General features: G+C 40.4%; 1 protein-coding gene and 2 long non-coding RNA genes across 5 annotated transcripts in view; 2 read left to right on the forward strand and 1 right to left on the reverse strand.

The window, feature by feature from the left end:
• Positions 1 to 20,594, forward strand: part of ASRGL1 (asparaginase and isoaspartyl peptidase 1) — a 90,418-nt gene that overhangs the window by 48,672 nt on the left and 21,152 nt on the right. For all 3 annotated transcript variants that reach the window (XM_029595638.1, XM_029595636.1, XM_029595637.1), the window contains 2 exons: positions 5,584 to 5,738; positions 16,066 to 16,184. In XM_029595638.1, the coding sequence (XP_029451498.1) occupies positions 5,584 to 5,738; positions 16,066 to 16,184 (274 nt within the window). The remainder of the gene's footprint in view (positions 1 to 5,583; positions 5,739 to 16,065; positions 16,185 to 20,594) is intronic.
• Positions 9,408 to 10,060, reverse strand: LOC115087909. The gene is made up of 4 exons (XR_003855656.1): positions 10,031 to 10,060; positions 9,778 to 9,942; positions 9,599 to 9,679; positions 9,408 to 9,439 (listed from the first exon to the last, which is right to left on the reverse strand). It is a non-coding gene; the product is annotated as an uncharacterized LOC115087909 (long non-coding RNA).
• On the forward strand, positions 10,170 to 11,258 carry LOC115087908. The gene is made up of 5 exons (XR_003855655.1): positions 10,170 to 10,199; positions 10,288 to 10,452; positions 10,551 to 10,631; positions 10,791 to 10,894; positions 11,089 to 11,258. It is a non-coding gene; the product is annotated as an uncharacterized LOC115087908 (long non-coding RNA).

Consider the following 20,594-nt stretch of genomic DNA (forward strand, 5'->3'; position numbering starts at 1 on the left):
CCCCACCTTTGGGGGAAAAAAAGTGCGTCGTATGGAGCGAAAAATACGGTAGTTGAAAACCAGCCTAACTTTCGATTATGTCGCATCAACAATTCAAAACTTATACCAACAGTTGTGTAGCAACCAGTCAGTTTGCATCGGGATACTTGCTTTTCCTTTTCTTTTCTCAGTCTTTCCCTCTGTGTTTTCTTTGCCATCCATACCCTACTTCTTACTTCCACGAAGATACCCAACTTGGCTGTTCCCCATGCAATCTTATCCTGTTGACTCAGTCTCCAAAGTTTGCAAAAATGTCATTGCTTCCTCAGCTGATTCCAACTGCGAAGTTTTTTGTTACCCTGAATTATCTTCAGTTTTGTTGGATACTGCAGGACAAAAGAAATATTTTTGTTCATCAATTTGGCGCAATGTTCCGATATCAATGTGGAACAATCCTGAAATATCAGAATGGTACTACCTTCATATTCAAAATTTCTGGTTTTCCTGTAGGCTCGTAAAACCTCCATTATATGGGCTGAATTTAGAAATTTAGCAATGGATGCAGCTTATTCCTTGCAGCCTGTCTCTGACCCAAACGATGAGCTCGTTCAATTCTTAGATCACCATGTTTACTATCCAGATTGACACACATGGCAGCCAGCACTCCAAGATTATCTGCCAACTTAACTTCATGAATGTTTTTTCTGGAAACCCAACGAACCATATATTTCCTCACCGTGAACAATTTTTCAAATCGTGTAATTTAAGTGTTTGCTCTTCACTTTCTGCCTTCAGCACAGTTAGTTGTGGCTCCAAGTTAGTCTGCCGGTCCTCCAGCCCGAAACACTGCTCTCCACCTCCTGATCCCGTTTGATTGAATCTGCCAACATTTGATTCATTTCTTCAAACTTCTCATAAAATTTGTCAAATCTTTTATTGAGCGTCACTACCACCACCGCTGTCATGTCAATTACCTTTGGGTCCTGCAGCTTGGCTTCTGGGGACAGAGGCTCACTCTGCTCCATCGCCATTTTACCATCAGCCACCTTAGTTTTTCGAGGCTGCGACACTGCAGTTTTGCTGCCATTCAAACAGTTTCATCTACTTTTCTCTTGAAAGTTTTACACTGCAGTCTGTAATGAAAAGCAAGTCCAAAATCTAGCGAAAATGAGAAAAAATTAACTGATATTAACTAATCTGGAGGGAGAGGACCCGGAGTGCAGTAAGAGCACATCCTACTCCTCCATCACATCACGTGACTTTCCCTCAATCAACTACTTTAAATCAACTAAAATAAATAAAAATAAAACTGTCTACTAACTTGCCTGCTTTAACTACTGAGAATGATGTGAATAAGTAATGTTGTAGTGTAACGTAATTTAATGCAATTTCGATTTACCTATACCTTTACACAGAACAAATCTGCACCAAATGCATGGAATATCACACATACTGTATAGAGTACAACATTGTAAATCATCAAATAGAGCATCATCAGAAAATCTATAAAAGCAAAATTCATCAACATAAAAATCCCTATTAAATTTGGTCCCTCCCCGCCCCCTCCCCCCAACTCACTGGGTAGCTGGAACAGATTGCATAACAAAATTAAAACAATAATATCTGGTCTGGGCATTCGTGATAAGACAGACAATAAAATTGAATAAATACAATTGTGCTGCCTCCCAAACCCACACGTTGGTAAAGATAAAACATTCCCCCCATAATATATGGGCAAGCCTCATATCTGCTTTCATTAGGAATTTTCAAGCCCATATTCTACAATACAATACAATTATTAATACATCTTAACATATTTTTTTCACTTATGAATTGTCCTCAATTCACCCAACCCCATTCCCGACAGATGTCCAAGAATATAGCAACTCCTAGTAAACTGGCATTACTGCTCTAGTACTCAATGGAAAAAGCTTCCCTTTCTCTTACAGGGCACTCAAAGGGATGGCCCAAGAGAGAAACCCCTTTTAGATTCACCCCCTTGGTTGCAAGCTGCTAGATGCCAGCTGCCTTTTTCACTGTTTGATGTTGCGCAGAGTGCAACATCAGACAGTGGATGCCAGTCTCCTAAGATGGAGAGAGGGATACTGGGGACAGATAGGTCATGAAGATTTTTCTACCCCTGCTGCACACATGGCTGATGACTGCCGGCATCTTCTGCCAGCTGCCTTTCCACCATCTCCCTGCTCACAATTGGGCCGATGCAGTATGGTGCACTCGGCCAAGTGCACCATTAGCCCCCATTTGGCCGCGCGTTTTTTATGCACTATTTTTACCCCTTATAAGGTATGGGGTAATAGCACGTGGAAAACACGCGGCCAACCCCCCCCCCACCCCCGAAACTAATAGCACCCGCAACATGCAGTTGCATGTTGATGAGCCTATTAGTCCCGCGAGATACAGAAAGTAGAATGTGCAGCCAAGCCGCACATTTTACTCTCTAAAATTAACGCTTACCCAAAGGCAGGAGTTAATTTCGGCCGACACCGGGAAAGTGTACAGAAAAGCAGAAAAAACTGCTTTTCTGAACACCCTCCTACTTAATATCATAGCGATATTAAGTTGGAGGCCCCAAAAATTAAAAAAAATTTTTAAAAAATCTGTCTGCGGGTTGGAAAACGGACGTTCAGTTTTGCCGGCGTCCGTTTTCTGAACCCGTGACTGTCAGCGGGTTCGACAACAGACACCGGTAAAATTAAGTGAAACTACTACTGTATTTCTCCTTCCTCCCAGTTCGACCGCCCTTGTTATTTGTAACTGCAATTTCCTTTGCACTTGTTCCAGTTTTAATGTATTTTGCACCCCTCGTTCAATTGTAAACCGGCATGTGATTGTATCATGAATTCCGGTATATAAAAAACTGAAATAAATAAATAAGTGTCGGCTGTCAAACCCGCTGACAGCCGCCGCCTCCTTAGTAGCGCAGGCCCTCATTTGCATAGTGAATCGCGCACCCAAGAGAGTGGCCTGGGCGCGCGTCGGGAGAGCGGGCGCTCGCCTCGGAGCGCCAGCCCTTCCACACACTTTACTGCATTGGCCCAAAAACTTGAGGAGTGGAGTTTCGGATGACAATCTACTGCAGGATAGAGAGGGAAACTGGGGACAGGATTGCAGACAACATTGAAGTTGTTTGGCACAGGCCAGTTGAGTATTTGCCAGGAAGTAAGTGAGAATATAGAAAAAAAAACTGTCCACAGCCACTCCTGCTCCTGTGCGCACAGGCAAGATTTTACTGTTCATGTTGCCTCTGAGCTGCTAGTCTGTTCTCATCAATATTGCTACAGCTAACCACAAGAATTAAATGGTGTAGGACAGCATGAAAGAAAGGTGAAAGGATCAGGCAACTGGTAACAGAAACAATGAGGGAAGCGGTAATACTGGATCCAATGCTTTGTTTTTTAAGTCACTGGGAGCTGGCAGAGATGATTCTGTACAAAAGATTATAAACTGCATTACAATTGTTAAATAGTTCACCTCCAATAAACTCGAATTAAATTCCAGCAAAATTGAGGTGCTAACTCTAGACCAGCAGTGGCCAACCAGCGTCTCATGAGCCACACGTAACTCTCTGGAATACAAACTGTGGCTCACGAGTGAAGTCCTCCTCTACTACTGACTGTGTTATCTGCCTACTGCAATCCTCCCTTTTCTCGGCAGCTAGCTTGCAAGCAGAAGCTGTACGTTTATAACTTCCACCCTTGAATTCTCCAGAAAGCATTTGATAAAGTCCCTCATACTTCTGAGGGAATTACAAAATCATTGGACAAGAGGCAATGTCCTATTGTGGACTAGGAACTGGTTAAAAGATAGAAAATAGAGAGTAGGGCTACATGATCAGTTTTCTCAATGGTGAAAGGTGAATAGTGGAGTACCTCAGGGATCTGTTGTGAGACTACTGCTTTTTAACATATTTATAAATAACCTGGAAATGGGAACGAGTGAAATGATCAAATTTGCAGAGGACACAAAATTATTCAAAGTTGGTAAATTACAAGAGGATTATAAGAAATTGCAAGAGGACCTTGCAAGACTGGGAGACTGAACATGCAAATGGCAGATGATATTTAATGTGTACAAGTGCAAAGTGATGCATTTAGGGAAGAGCATTCTAAATTTTAGCTACATGATGAAGGAAAAGAATCTAGGTAGCATTGTAGATAATATGTTGAAATACTCTCTCTGCTCAGTTTGCAGTGGCAGCTAAGAAAGCAAATAGAATGCTAAGAATTTTTAGGAAAGGAATGGAGAATGAAACAGAAAATATCATAATGCCTCTTGAGTATTGTGTGCAAAAAAGATATAGCAGAATTAGAAAAGTTACAAAGAAGGGCAACAAAAATGGTAAAAGGGATGGAACAATTCCCCATATAAGGAAAGGCTGAAGAGGTGAGGGCTCTTCAACTTGGAGAAGAGACAGCTGAGGGGGGATATGAAAAAGGTTTATAAAATGAGCGGAATGGAATGGATGAAAGCAAATTGGTTGTTTACTCTCTTAAAAAGTACAAAGACTAGGGGAAATGCAGTGAAGTTACTAAGTAGCACATTTAAAAGAAACAGAAAATTATTTGTACTCACCGCAAAATTAAGCCCTGGAATTTATTGCCTAAGGATGTGGTGATAGTTATAAGTGTAGCTGGGTTTTAAAAAGGTTTGGACAATTTCCTGGAGGAAATGTCCACATGTCCATTATTAAGATTGACGGATAATCCACTGCTTATTTCTGAGATAAGCAGCTTGGAATCTGTTTACCTTTTGAGATCCTGCCAGGTACTTATGACCTGGATTGGCCACTGTTGCAAACAGAATATTGGGCTGATGGACCTTTGGTGTGACCCATTATGACCCATTTTTTGTTCTTTTATATTTCCTACTTCTTCCAAAAAATAAATAAATAAATAAATATATATACCTTTCCCTAGATTCCACAGCAGAGACTCCTATTTCTACTCCTACCTGAATTCCAGAAATTCCTGCTCATGAGCCCACCACCTCATTCACCACTGGACTACTCCTACTTAATATATTCGTACTATCTCTGCATCAAATGCTTGCCTTAAATGTGCATCTGTATTCTTTCTATCCAATAGACCCTTTATTATCTACTATAAATTCTGTTACAACCTAGATGACTACCTATAATCTGATTCATGCCTTTAGTCATAATCTGTTATTACCTAATGTTTAATGTCTTTCATTTGACTAACTGTAGTTTGGACTGTAATTTTGTTGTAATCTACCTTGAGATTAATTTAGGAAAAGGCAGAATATCATATGTTTATAAATAAAGAAACAAATGCCTTCAGTACACTCATGTATAATTGGAAGATAGGGGAGGGGGAGGTGGCAGGTTGGCTTGGCCACACTTCATTCTGCAGGTAACCAAGCTTGTATGACTGTCTTCTTAGTGCAGAATGCCATAGTAAAGACAAGGAAGAGTGATTATCAGAGCTAAAGCAATATAGGCAGGGGCAACTGGTCAGACGGGGTTGGCCAAATGATTCTCATTGACTGACATTGGTGGTTATTGTGTGTTAGAAGGAAGACTGCTAAACAAAAATCTTTACTTATCTTTGTCTCATTCCTTAGACTGATCACTTGCTATTAACTGATCGAGGTGCATCCCTTTTTGCCAAAGCACAGGGTGTTTCTGAAGTTCCAGGAGAAATGCTGGTAACAGACAGGTCCAGAGAGAGATGGAGGGCAAACCTGAAACCAGATTCAAACCCCAAAGTATCACAAATGTAAGTTTTCATCAAGTGAAATTTCTTTAGTTGGTACCAGACCTACTGATTAATTCCTGTTTTATCAAGGAGAATCTGAGCTAGTTGTGGTTTTTAAACTACAGTTCCTGGGCTATTATGGATATTTTTAATCTGCTTTTTAATGCAACTCCAAGTCAGCAGGTTGGGCCACACAGAGTTAGTCCTTGTTTCTGTTAGGCCTGCGGTATGTACTGTGATTCAGACACAATCACAAATGTGGCAGGTACCAGTACCAAAAATACACATCAGAAGACAGAAGCTGAGGTAAAAATTAAAAATGTGACCTTTTTTTTGTTCAAACAAACAGAAATTTATTGGGGGATCCAAGATGGCACGGACTATGTCTCCAGCCCTCTCTCTGATAGCTGGAACCTTTTTCAGACTAAATTTGCTTAATAGTGAAGAGGAAAGGCAGGTTGTGAGGAGTTTCCTGTGCTTCTCCTTCCCCCTTCACAATGAACTATTTCTTAGCTACTACAGAGAGATTTAGAGCAGTGGTTCTCAACCCTGTCCTGGGGACCCCCCAGCCAGTCGGGTTTTCAGGATATCCACAACGAATATGCATATGAGAAAATTTGCATGTTATGGAGGCAGTGTATGCAAATTTTCTCATGCATATTCATTGTGGATATCCTGAAAACCCGACTGGCTGGGGGGTCCCTAGGACAGGGTTGAGAACCACTGATTTAGAGCATATTATTTCTGGAGAGCTCCTCATTGCAGGCATCACTGGAGGGATGGCATCTGGCCTGCTGGAAGTGGACCAATATATTGAATCAGAGGTCCTAGGCAAATTTACATGCCATACTGTATTTTTATTTTATACAATCTGTTTAACAACAATGTTTCAAACACACAATTTTTTTACACATGTGGACCACATTACCATATATCACCTATTATAATGCCATTACATATTTACCTAAAATCCCATATCATATCCCCCATCAATACTTTACCCTCCAATCATTCTAGTCATACCATTCACACATACCTCACATAAAACCGTATCCATACTAAAACATACTTTGCAAAGTACAACCACAGTTGTTTCAATTTAACTACATCTACTTATAACACGATATATGTTTTTATACTGTAATACTGTTTTTTCATAGTACATATATCATTTATCGGGCAATTCAGGTATACTTCAAAGATCAGTATCTCCTGGTTCTAAAAGTATACCCTATTCATCCAATGTACCTTACATGATACACCAATAGTATTCACAAGCACTCCAATAGTTATTATATCATACTGTCCTCGTGCTGTCCAACGAGAGCCTAGTTTCACCCTGTCTCGCAGGGCTTCCTCAGGAACATTAATCTCTCATATTCTTGAATGTACGTCAACTTGTTGCCCAGTTTTTAAGCTAACAGTTCTAATTGTAAATTGTGGTCCAATGTGTAATAGTGACGTTGGGTTTAGAGATGATTATGCATTCCTTCTCAGAATTCACAAGCAACTATTTCAATCACCGTTGTACTCCCGCATCAGACTGGTTATGTTTCTCTTTTGATATTGCTACTTAACACTTGACCATATCCTCTCCTCTTTCCGTAAGCTACAACGCTGCCATTATACGAAAATGCTTCATCACTCTTCTCTTTTCAGTAATTGTACCACTAACACCGCTGCAAAGCGCTTTGTCACTCCATCCTGACACAGAATCTTAAACACTGTCTTTATTTCTCTTCACGAACCAGCCTTACACCATCTTGTAGAGACACACCCCTTTTGCGTCAATGCGGGGAGTATGAAGGTGATTGAAATAGTTTGGATGTGAATTCTGCGAAGGAATGCATAATAAGAAGCTTGAGAATTTTTTTCTTCATTGCAGACTGTGAGGGGGAACATGGACACTGGACAATACAATTGTGGGCCATGAAGGGAATCTTAAAGTACTGGAATCTCACGCATTGGTTTGTCAAGAACTTAGAGCTGTTTCTTCTCAAGATAGTGCCGTAATACATAAGAAGATGGAAATTTTTGAAAACTGGTAGAGATGTCTTAATCATAGAATTATTCATTTTCCTAGATCTTCCCTAATTGGCCCTCAGGCACTTATTGAGGAATTTTTGAAGGAGATTTTGTGTATCTCTGAAGATTCAATGCCCACCTTTAACAAGATTTTCTATTTACCATATAAGAAAAAGGAAAAAGGGGGTTCTGGATGTTTTGCTGATGTCCGCAGGAAGTTTGGACTTAACTGGTTTCTTGGAACAGGCTAATGAGGAAGTGAAGGATCGAGATACGTTATTGATTTCATGTGTTTCTGAGATCTATAAAAATTTAATACTGAGATTATTCTTCTGTAATAGAGATTCTCCTTTTTTGGGTCAGTAGGTCTGGATATATCCAGATGTCTATAAGCAGACCCAAATTAGAAGAAAATCTTTCCTTCAGATGCATGAAAGAATATTGGATTTAAGTGGGGAATTTTTCTATGTTACCCAATTAACCGGGTCATTCATCAAAATACATTAGGGCCCAAACGAGCGTTAAATGGGGCTAATAAATGCAATAAATATCGTAAAGCAAGTTAGCATGCAAATTTTAAATTTGTTATGCAAGTAGGAGAAATTAATACAAATTGGGGTCTTCTACTGTGGAATGCGGGAGATTAACACAGAGTAATGCGGGATTTAACGACAAATAACTACACCGATTTTTTTTTTTTTGTAGGGGGAAATCTGTTTTTATCTCACAACCTCAGCCATGAGAGAGAGCAAGCAAGCACTGTAATAAGAAGAATAGGACTCTATAGATAGATAGATAGATAGTACTAGATATATATATATATATATATATATATATATATATATATAAACCAAAAAATTATTTGGCAATAATGTCTCCCCTAGTGCTAAGGCTTATATACCAACAAATTTCCCAACAAATTCTTGTTAGGGTATAAAGCACTGTTGTAACATGTAATAAAATATTTCAAAAGATATGGCTATTTTTAATCCTATAAAAATTTATTTATGATTTCAAACAAATGTATGTTTTACAAATTATGAGATACAATTTACTAAAAACCTCACCACAAACCTTAATATTTATAAACCCTCCATCCTATTCTAGTATAACCCTCAAGCTGACCCTGATTAGTTAAATAATCCCCCCTCTGTCATTGACGTTAAAGCAGATCAATGGAAAAGATACACCACTTAGTACTTCAACTATCTTCAATGTTGTATCTTCAATCACATTCCTTAATAAACAGTTTAATCGACTACTAGTGGTGTATGTTCTTTAGATGTCATTACATCCCATCCCGACAAGGTCCTCGTTTCGCCAAGATTGGCTTCTTCAGGGGAATACTTTAATTATGGCCAAAACGTCAATGGAAACACATGACTTTCATCATTTATATCTGAAACATAAAACTCATATAAGGTCAAAAACTACACTTACCCTCTAATCCCTAAATATTTATTAATTAATCACATACATCCCCATAATAATACCCATCCCACCTATCAACCTTTCCATACATAATAAAACTTCAATTAAATAAATTTTACCATTAAGAATTCAAGAAAGCATTACCCTAATACCCCCTCCTACCTGCACTCTAAGCGGAGAGGATACAGGAAAATACACATCCCATTCACTCTGGCTCAATGGCTCCTATGTTTAATGTGTGAATTCTCCCGAATGTGAATGTGAACCTATATAACGATTTCAGAAGAATGAACATTTATTCAAATTTCAATATGTCATTTAAAGAAATAAAATTCATATATTGATATTTCAAAATATGTAAATCCAATATTTTTTGTCTGGTATAATCTTATGAATCAACCACTGAGACACCCCTATGTTATTACCTCTATGCCGCCTCTTCGTTCCCTCCACACATGCTTCTAATCATGAACGCTCCGTTCCCGGTTTCAAACGTATCACCACATCTGCAAAAACCACAGAACGTCAACCCTCACTCCTCCTAAAAACATATTAAGCTTACCCCAACTACTCTGCTTACCAACAAATAAACTTCATAAAGTACCTTATGTGAGGATGAAGCCGCTGTCTTCAAAATGGAGTCACCACTCCCTCAGTCTTAACAAACTTTCAACCAGTGCAGCGTTCAACCACACCGGAATCTGTTTCTTATCCTCTCAAACTAATTCAAACGGCTACTCCTCGGTCACTTTACCTCACATATATTTTCCTAAACACAAAGGAAACAAGAAGCCTCAACTATATCTTCAGTATGATACTCTTTTCATGAAGAAAAAGAAAAAGACTACAGCTCTTACCTCACTCTTCAATGACCATGTATATCCTCCAGGAACTCTATTTGTAAGCTCCAATATTGGAGCTTACAAATAGAGTTCCTGGAGGATATACAAACTCTATTTGTAAGCTCCAATATTGGAGCTTACAAATAGAGTTCCTGGAGGATATACATGGTCATTGAAGAGTGAGGTAAGAGCTGTAGTCTTTTTCTTTTTCTTCATGAAAAGAGTATCATACTGAAGATATAGTTGAGGCTTCTTGTTTCCTTTGTGTTTAGGAAAATATATGTGAGGTAAAGTGACCGAGGAGTAGCCGTTTGAATTAGTTTGAGAGGATAAGAAACAGATTCCGGTGTGGTTGAACGCTGCACTGGTTGAAAGTTTGTTAAGACTGAGGGAGTGGTGACTCCATTTTGAAGACAGCGGCTTCATCCTCACATAAGGTACTTTATGAAGTTTATTTGTTGGTAAGCAGAGTAGTTGGGGTAAGCTTAATATGTTTGTAGGAGGAGTGAGGGTTGACGTTCTGTGGTTTTTGCAGATGTGGTGATACGTTTGAAACCGGGAACGGAGCGTTCATGATTAGAAGCATGTGTGGAGGGAACGAAGAGGCGGCATAGAGGTAATAACATAGGGGTGTCTCAGTGGTTGATTCATAAGATTATACCAGACAAAAAATATTGGATTTACATATTTTGAAATATCAATATATGAATTTTATTTCTTTAAATGACATATTGAAATTTGAATAAATGTTCATTCTTCTGAAATCGTTATATAGGTTCACATTCACATTCGGGAGAATTCACACATAAAACATAGGAGCCATTGAGCCAGAGTGAATGGGATGTGTATTTTCCTGTATCCTCTCCGCTTAGAGTGCAGGTAGGAGGGGGTATTAGGGTAATGCTTTCTTGAATTCTTAATGGTAAAATTTATTTAATTGAAGTTTTATTATGTATGGAAAGGTTGATAGGTGGGATGGGTATTATTATGGGGATGTATGTGATTAATTAATAAATATTTAGGGATTAGAGGGTAAGTGTAGTTTTTGACCTTATATGAGTTTTATGTTTCAGATATAAATGATGAAAGTCATGTGTTTCCATTGACGTTTTGGCCATAATTAAAGTATTCCCCTGAAGAAGCCAATCTTGGCGAAACGAGGACCTTGTCGGGATGGGATGTAATGACATCTAAAGAACATACACCACTAGTAGTCGATTAAACTGTTTATTAAGGAATGTGATTGAAGATACAACATTGAAGATAGTTGAAGTACTAAGTGGTGTATCTTTCCATTGATCTGCTTTAACGTCAATGACAGAGGGGGGATTATTTAACTAATCAGGGTCAGCTTGAGGGTTATACTAGAATAGGATGGAGGGTTTATAAATATTAAGGTTTGTGGTGAGGTTTTTAGTAAATTGTATCTCATAATTTGTAAAACATACATTTGTTTGAAATCATAAATAAATTTTTATAGGATTAAAAATAGCCATATCTTTTGAAATATCTTATTACATGTTACAACAGTGCTTTATACCCTAACAAGAATTTGTTGGGAAATTTGTTGGTATATATATATATATATATATATTAGATAGATAGATATATCTGTAGATGGGCACATTCAACTTAGGGTGGGTTTGGGAGGTAGTATTACATACATAGTCAGAGGAATTAACTGCAAATTTGAAATCACTGAAGAATATCAAGAGGAGTTGATTTGTACAATGCAGTCTCTAGCTATTTCTGCTATATTTATAGCATTTTGATGAATCTAGGGGTAAGTGTTTAATTAGAACTTCTGGCAGTCAGTATATCTCTTTTGAACCTAGTCACCTTTTCTTGATAATAGAATTGTTGTTCCTGCTTCTATTCCATAATAAGTTTATCAGGTTGTAATTAGTGACTTTAATTGTTTTTTTTCTACATTTTTTTTGCATTTTTTTCTGCATTTTTTCTGCATTTTTTCTTTTTGTACACCCTGGAGGAAAGGAGGAGCAGAGGTGATATGATACAGACTTTCAGATACTTGAAAGGTTTTAATGATCCAAAGACAACGACAAACCTTTTCTGTCGGGGAAAAAAAATCAGCAGAACCAGGGGTCACGATTTGAAGCTCCAGGGAGGAAGACTCAGAACCAATGTCAGGAAGTATTTCTTCACGGAGAGGGTGGTGGATGCTTTCTGTTGGGAAAAAAATCAGCAGAACCAGGGGTCACGATTTGAAGCTCCAGGGAGGAAGACTCAGAACCAATGTCAGGAAGTATTTCTTCACGGAGAGGGTGGTGGATGCTTTCTGTCGGGAAAAAAATCAGCAGAACCAGGGGTCACGATTTGAAGCTCCAGGGAGGAAGACTCAGAACCAATGTCAGGAAGTATTTCTTCACGGAGAGGGTGGTGGATGCTTGGAACGCCCTTCCGGAGGAAATGGTGAAGACCAAAACTGTGAAGGGTTTCAAAGGGCGTGGAATAAACACTGTGGATCCATAAAGTCTAGAGCAGAGCTTTCCAAAGTGTGTCGCGACACTTTAGTGTGTCGCCTGCAGTATGCCGGTGTGTCGCACAAGCCCGGTGCACGTGACAGGGTGGAGCAAGTGGTATACAGAGGAGAGGTCAGGGGGAGCCAATGCAGCTACCGGTGGACCTCATCCCACTGGCGGCTGAGTAGTGAAGGATCGCTGTGCTGTGCCGGAGACACACAGCAGGAAGATCGGCAGGGCCGTGGTGGAGCTCACGACACCACGGCCTGAAGAAGAAGGTCACGTCTACACGTGTAGGTGCTCCTCTTCCTTCCTGCCCACGCGGCCCCAGAAGAAAAATGTTGCTGGAGCCGCACGGGCAGGAAGGAGGAGGAACATCAGCCTCGTGCAGAAGAGGAGCAGCGTTATTGCAGCGAGCTGAGAAGAGGAGGAGGCCCGGTAGCAGGGGCCCCTCCGCGGATCAGCCCTAGAAGTTCAGGGCCGCTGCAGAGCCCATCCTGCAGCAACCCGTGAAGAGGAGTCCCAGAGGTAAGAGAGGCTGAGGGCCTGTAGAGCGTGTGTATGAGATGAGTTGAGAGATTGTGTGCGTATATGAGATGAGTTGAGAGATTGTGTGTCTGTGTGTGAGAGTGAGTTGAGAGACTGTGTGTGGGAGTGAGGACCTGAATGTTTGCAAAGACAGCATGTGAGAGCCTGTGTGTGTGTGAGAGAGACAGCATGTGACAGTGAGAGCCTGTGTGTATGAATGATTGTATGAGAGAGCATGTGACAGTGAGAACCTGTGCTTGAGCAAGACAGCATGTGGGAGTGAGAGAGAGCCTGGGTGTGTGAGTCAGACAGCATGCGCAAGAGAGAGACTGTGTGTGTGTGAGAGAGAGAATGCATGTGAGAATGAGAACCCTACTGTGTGTTTGAGGGAAGAAGATTGATGGACAGAAAAGAAACAGAAAAAAAGACTATGAAAGGAATTGGCAAAAAAATAAGAAAGGGGAGGTGGAACAAAAAAGCCTGTGACCAACCGATTAGAAAACCAAGATCAGACAGCAAAGGTAAAAAAATAAATAAATTACTTTTTACTGATTGGCACATGTAATCTTTAGTAATGTGCAAGATAAGCACTTTCTCTATGCGGATCTCACAATGTACAAGACCAACATGGAGGAAATGGAAACCCACGGGGCCTGCACAGAGGAGGCAGCAGAATGGGCTTCAGTACCAGTAGCAGCAAACGGCGCCTCCCCAATAGCCATGCGGCAGCAGTGACAGTGGCAGCAGAGGAATGAGAGAGGCTCAGAGGTTGCTGGCAAAAGAAAGAGAGGGGGTCTGTATGAATGGGAGTCTGCCTGGGGGTGTATATGTGTGAATGCATGGGTGCCTGCCTGAGGGTGTGTCTGTGTGTGAGAATGAATGGGTGTCTTCCTGGGGTTTGTATTTGTGAGAATAGGTGCCTGCCTGTGTGTGGTGTATGTGTGTGTGTGAGAATGAATTGGTGCCTGCCTGGGGGTCTGTGTGTGTGAGAATTAATGTGTGCATACCTGGGGGATGGTGAGGGAGTGGTGTGAAAATGACTGGGAGCCTGCCTGGGGGTCAGTTTCAGTGTGTGAGAATGACTGGGAGTTGCCTGGGTGTGTGTGTTTGTGTGAGAATGATTGGGAACTTGCCTGGGGGTGTGTGTTTGTGTGTATGTGAGGGAACCAGAGAGAGTGAGAGCATGAGTGTGTATGAGAAAATCCAGGGGAGTAAGAGTTTGTGTGGGGGGTGTGTGTGGAGGGGGCGAGAGTGTCTGTGAGAGCGAGAGTGTCTGTGAGAGCGAGAGGTTATGGTGGGTATAAGAGCATGAATGTGTATGTATGTGACAGTGTATGTGTGAGAGAGAATGGACATGTGAGTATGTGTGTGAGAGAGAGGATAACCTCCTAATCCTTGACAATATCAGGGTGACTGGAAATCAAGAGCTCCCACGTATGGACAGCAGGGGCTTTTTAAAATCCTTATTAGTTTTAATCATTGGGTGGTGTTTGATATATGTGCTGTTTTGAAATATATTATTGGTGTTTGGGAAATTGTAAAAAATGTATATGATTTTTATTAATAGAAATTCTATTTATCAGTAGTTTTAAAATATTCTTTTATTAGTATGGTTTTACTATTATAACTGATGCTTTATGTTTCTTGATTTTATTTGTTTTAAGAGGAATGGTGGTTCTGTTTTTCCATTGTTAATACACAGAGTCTGGCTTCTTGGGGTTTCCATTTCAGTTTTTGTCTGATTTGTGCTCTTTTATTCTGTATTTGGTGAGAGTCTGTCTCTGCTCTGTGTGTGTGACAATGATGAGAGATTCTGCTAGCTTAGGGATCTATAGCAATCTGGTTTGTTTTGTTTCCTCGGAAGGTGGTGTATTGGTATTCTAGGACCCAGTGTAATATTTTCCCTTGCTTTTTCACAGGTAGGGTTATTGTTATTTGAGTTCTTGGTGTTATTACTGTTATGCTACAATGGGATTGAAGTATAGATTTTGAGTATCTTTTTTGCGGGGTTTTGTGTTAGTTCACAATGTGCCTGGCAGTGGAAGGTGTCTGTGCTGCTATTACTGTGAGGTGACACCAGAATTTGAAAATATCTTTTAGTCTGATGAGCTGTAAGGGAAACATCCAAGCTCCATTGTTTGGGGGAATTTCAGTGGATGCACAGAGTTACAGAACTGGAGGTGCAGGATTTATATTGACATTCTGTCCCTTCCTATAAATTCCAGACTTCACTCTCATAGCCATATAGAATTAGTTGAATGAGGCTATCAAATAATTTTATAGTGTGAAACTGGCCAGCTTTTTAAAATTATGCAGAAGACCCTTTGGACTTTTTTAATAACACCAAATATTCAAAAGCTGTGTTCATCCCATCAAGCTCATATATCTCATTAAAGAGGTAAATTGAATAACACAAAAACTTTGTTTTATTATTTTTACTCATAAATTATAACAATAACATTAATCTTGGAATATTATATATATATTTAATATAAATGAAAGGTTTTCACAAGATAGGTTGTCGTGAAACATTTTATTATGTATATATTTAAAGAAACATACATAAATTGTCGAAATACATCTTGTTCATTTAACCTTTAACCTCTGGTTTGCTAGTAGACTGAATTACTGTGTCACGAAATTGTTTGTCTAAAAAGTGTGTCACCAACATGAAATGTTTGGAAAGCTCTGCTATAAGCTCTTAACAAATTAGCTGTATATATGAAATAGATGATTTTTCACAGAGAGAGAATCATTGTAACCTACTCGACTCATCTTTTAGTTTATCAGGTTTTTTTTTTTTCATGAGCAACATAGACCCAGCTGCATTGAAATTGGTCATGCTGCTTATGACTGCTCAATGTGTACTGTTGATGCACAAATCTTATTAGCATTCAGCACTGTCCCTGAGGTGGGGTCCTGGAGTTTTGTTAGAGCTTTTGGAAGGGTCCTAATCAGAAGAAAAAAAATTTAATGCACTTTTCACATTAATTCTCAAAGTTTTTAATCAAATGTATTTGTATTTTTACATTTTGGCAGAGGCCTAGGAACTGTGGGTGCAGTCGCTATTGACAGTGAAGGTAATGTGGCCTGTGCTACATCTACTGGAGGCATCACTAATAAAATGGTTGGCCGAGTTGGGGACACGGCATGTATAGGTAAGCAGGATTTATTTTATTTTATTTTTTTAAAGAGGATACTGCTGTACTCTGGTCACGGTTGATGAAAATCTGAACTCTCCCAATTATATTTGAGGTTCAAACCCGTTTTCCTGAATTTTTATTTGTGGGGTGGAAACTCTATATTTGATCTTGAGCCTCAGAAACCTTATCAGAGAGAACTAAACAAAATCCTGAAAGGACTGGAAGTGCGGAGAAATAGAAAGAAAGCTACCAGAACAATAGAAAATGGTGAAATTTAAAAAAATAAAAACAAAACTGGCTTCTTTGTAGGGCCAACATACGGACTAATGAAAAGTGTAGTTAATGAGATTTGGAAACCACATAGATCTCTTCTTCAGGATCTGTATGGTCTCAAAAGCTCATGTACTACAGAATCTTTTGATTATTCTGACGTTGGTACATGGTACTAAAACATGGTGTCACAGCTCACAAAGAATCAACTTTTCTCCAGGACCGGTATAACCATTTGAACTCTGCACTACAGAGTTTTTTTTTAAACCTTTTGAATAACATAATAAACATTTTGCAACATGAAATAAAATAACTCCATGCTTTTAATCTTTAAACTTGAAATGTACTTTCCTCTTCATCCTGCCAGACCAGTCCATATGATATGACTCTTGACCAGCAGATGGAGACAGAGACTAATAGGTTTGCTGACATCGCCTCTTATAGGATCCCATGCTGACCTTAGCCTGCCAGTATTCTCTGTCTCCAGCAGATGGTAGGCAAGCATCTCATGTTGTGAGCTGAGGCCTGGTGAAGAAGTAGAAGTTTGGATGGAAGCTCCTAAAGTGAAAGTCTTGTACTCCCTCCCGGTTGAACACAGTCTGTGGACCAGAGCGCTTCCAGTTGTTGGAACAGGGTTTTTCCCAGCTTTGGTTACTGGAATTACTCTTTCCTCCTCCCTCCCTATGCTTTTTCTCTCCTCTTCTATGGACTCTCCTCCCCTTAAAAAAAAAAAAAAGACTAGACAAGGCTCCCCCCTCTATTTTTCCTTCTTACTCCTATGGCTGTGCCTGGTTCTTACCTGTTAAAGTTGTAAAAAAAAAAAAAAAAAAGGCAGAGCGATTTGCCATCAGAAAGGAGGAAGCAATGATATCTCTTGAGGAGTGCAGGAAGCACTCATTACTTTGCAGTGCATGTGGATCACTTATTAGCTTCTGTAAATTTTGTGGGGTAGAGAAAAAGAGGGCAGCACATGGAATTGTCTGCCCTGGGAGGGTGACATCAGCAGGATCATCTGCAGGCTGTTCCCGCCAGCGTGTTTGCTGCCATGGCAGGAATAGTGGCCATATTGGAACTGTAAGAGGATGTAGCTCAGAGAGGGGGCCTTCTATTCTGATTCTGGCGGTGTTTGATGCTGCGGTGTTCTGGTTCGTGGCTCCTCCGGGTGGAGTTCCAAGAGGAGCAGCTCTCATATCTTCCAGTGGAGATATGATTCCTTCCTCTTCCTGAGCCTCTCTTCCTACAGATTTTGTGAAAGTGTTTGCATCAGGCCCTTTTCTATGCAGCAGAGTGCAGCTCCAGTTTTCTCTTCTGCAGGACCCCCAGGAACTCTTGGGAATCCAGAGCAAAAGAATGAGAACAAAAATAGAAGAGAATTGGGAGGGGAGAAAGTCCTGTAGTTTCAGATCGGTCATTTGTGGACCTTAAGATTTTAAGTGAAAGTGGCAGTGAGGGAGAGTCTGAGGAAGAGGAATGTTCCCCTAGGGAAGAGGATAATTCAGCCACAGTTCAGTTGTTCCACAAAGAGGAACTTTCTCCCATAGATTTACAGTCCCTAAGAATGCTTGACATAGTGAAAAAGAAAGAGGATAGGAGTCTTTTAATTCAGAAGAAGATCCTATAATGTTGAGTTTAAGGAAACCATTCAAAGTGTTTTTGTAGTATAGATTAAAATTTAACTCTGGGGCATCCCATTACACAGAGATCAAATTTTAAGGGTGTAAGACTATGATGAGGCTGTATCTGGTTCTGGCTCAGGAAAGGGAAAAGCTGCAAATTCCTCAAGTGTATGCACTTATTTGTGCCGTCACTAAAAGGACCTCTATTCCTGTGGAAGGGAGCTCTGTCCTCGAGGATGCTCAGTATAGGAAGATAGAGGCCATGCTTAAGTGGCTTTTGAGCTGCTGGTTTGGTGCTGTAGGCTGCTGGATGCAGCAGTATTGTTGCTAGGGAGGGAATGCATTGTCTCATCGCCTATAGGAAAGATCTTTGGAATATGGAGGTTACAATTCAAATGGAACCAGTGGCTATTCTTTTTGGTGGATGCTTCCATTGAAATTGCTCACCAGTTTGCTGTAGCTACAAAGGTGGTCAGTATTTCAATTTCTAAAGCAAGGTGGATCAAACATTCTTTAAAAAAGCTGGTGAAAGCCGCTTTAGGGATTTCAAGCATGCAAAGCAGGGGAAGTTGGCACATGACCAGTGGTCTAGACCTTTTTATAGATTGAACGTCTTTTGGAACTCCAAGAAGAAAGGTAAGGATGGGTCTTGGGGTGGTTTGGAAGTTCTTAGACTTTCCAATGAAGGTGTGGAAGGCCACTGTTCAGTACAAAGGCTAGGTGGGCAGTTGTCAGCCTTTTACTGGAATTGAGTCCTCTTAGGAGTCATCAAAAAGACTTCACTCTGGAGTGTCTCTATTCTTTTTCATACACTTTATGGTTTCGTCTTATCAATCCATTCATAAGGGGAAGCCATACAGATGACATTTTTGTGGCAGCTCTGTATAGGGCAGTGTTCTGATTCTGTATTCTCAATGGAGTCAGGTCTTTACTCAATTTTCTTTATGGTATCAAAGAAGGGGTGGGGGAAGGTAACTTTTGCCCTATACTAGACCTGAAGCAGCTCAACAAGGCTCTGAAGGAGTTCCATTTCAGGATAGAGACTCTGAAGCCTGTTATATTAGCAGCACATCAAGGAGAATTCTTAATGTTAGATCTGATGCCGGCATATCTGCAAATTCCAATAAAAGAAATATCTTCACCTTTCAATGATGGGGTGATGGCATCTTTAGTATCGGGCTGGCCCTTTTGGGTTGGCCACAGCTCTATGATCTTTTTCCAAGGTGATGGTTGTGATGGTGGCCCTGCACAAACAAGGTATTTTAGTGCATCCATATCTGGACTATTGGTGGATCCAACTGAAGTTGGCCCAGGAAAGTGAATCAGTGACAGCCAAAGTGATGCAGTTATTAAAGGATCTGGGCTGGGTTTCTAATTTTGACAAGAGCACCTTGCTTCTGTCTTGATCCCTGGAGTATTCGGGGGTTTGCTTCAATACCAGGGAAAGCCAGGTCTGGTTGACAGACATAAAAATCTGGAAGTTGCAGAACCAAGTGCATTGTTTGTTGAGGATTCAGAAAACCACGGTGTGGATTTATCTTCAGGCATTAGGTTCCACGGCAGCTACCTTGGATTTAATGCCTTGGGCAAAGGCGCACATGAAATCCTTGCAGAGGGACTTGCACCTGGTCTCCTCCGTTCCAGGTGTATTTCATGAGACTCCTCTGACATAAGCCAGAGAGCATTTTGCTTTGGTAGTTAGTACTTAAGAAACTGACAGTGGGAGTGGATCTTGAATCTCCCATTTGGATAATTGTAACCTCTGATGTCAGTTTCTGATACACTCACAGTATAGTGGCTCAAGGCACTTGGAATCCAGAAGAAGCCAAGTGGTTCATCAATTGGTTGGAAACAAGAATGATAGGGAAAGCATTCCTTTTAGTTTGCTTCCATGCTTCAGGGTCAGGTTGTCAGTTACAACAGTGACATACGTGATTGCCCGAGGTGAGATCAGGTGTCGGCATGAGGTGAAAGAGGTAGGTCTGTAGTTAGTAATAGCATAGAAGCACGTAAAAGGGATCTCCACCGCTCTTTTATAGCGGGAGTAGAGAATGTACATGCGGATAGGATTTGTCCCAGAAAGCATTCTCCCATATTGTATCCAAGTAGGGAGAACCAGTGATATACTGTAGGAGGTCAGCAGAAATGCATACATGTGAAGATTTTTCAGCTGAAGGGAAGGGTAAGAGGTTCATCTGGTTTGGATACCTTGATTCAAGACTGGCTGGTTCTATGGTTTCTGGTGGTCAGAATCTTCAAGAAGATTTCCAGGCATCAGTGGCTGGTGATATTGATAATTCTCAATTGGCCAAGGCATCCTTATTATGCAGATCTAATGAGGATGTTGGATGGGATCCGCTATTGCTTCAGGGCAGGGGCCTACTGTTCAGGGGCCAGTAGTTCACAAGGATCCATCTTGGTTTTGTCTTTCAGCTTGGCCTTTGAGAGAGCTTTTCTGTCAGAGAAGGAATATTCTCAGAAGGTTATAAATACCCTTTTGTGATTCAAGAAAGGTTTCTAATCCTTGGCATATGTAAGA

Source organism: Rhinatrema bivittatum, chromosome 3, assembly GCF_901001135.1.
Source record: "Rhinatrema bivittatum chromosome 3, aRhiBiv1.1, whole genome shotgun sequence".
Lineage (NCBI taxonomy): Eukaryota > Metazoa > Chordata > Amphibia > Gymnophiona > Rhinatrematidae > Rhinatrema > Rhinatrema bivittatum.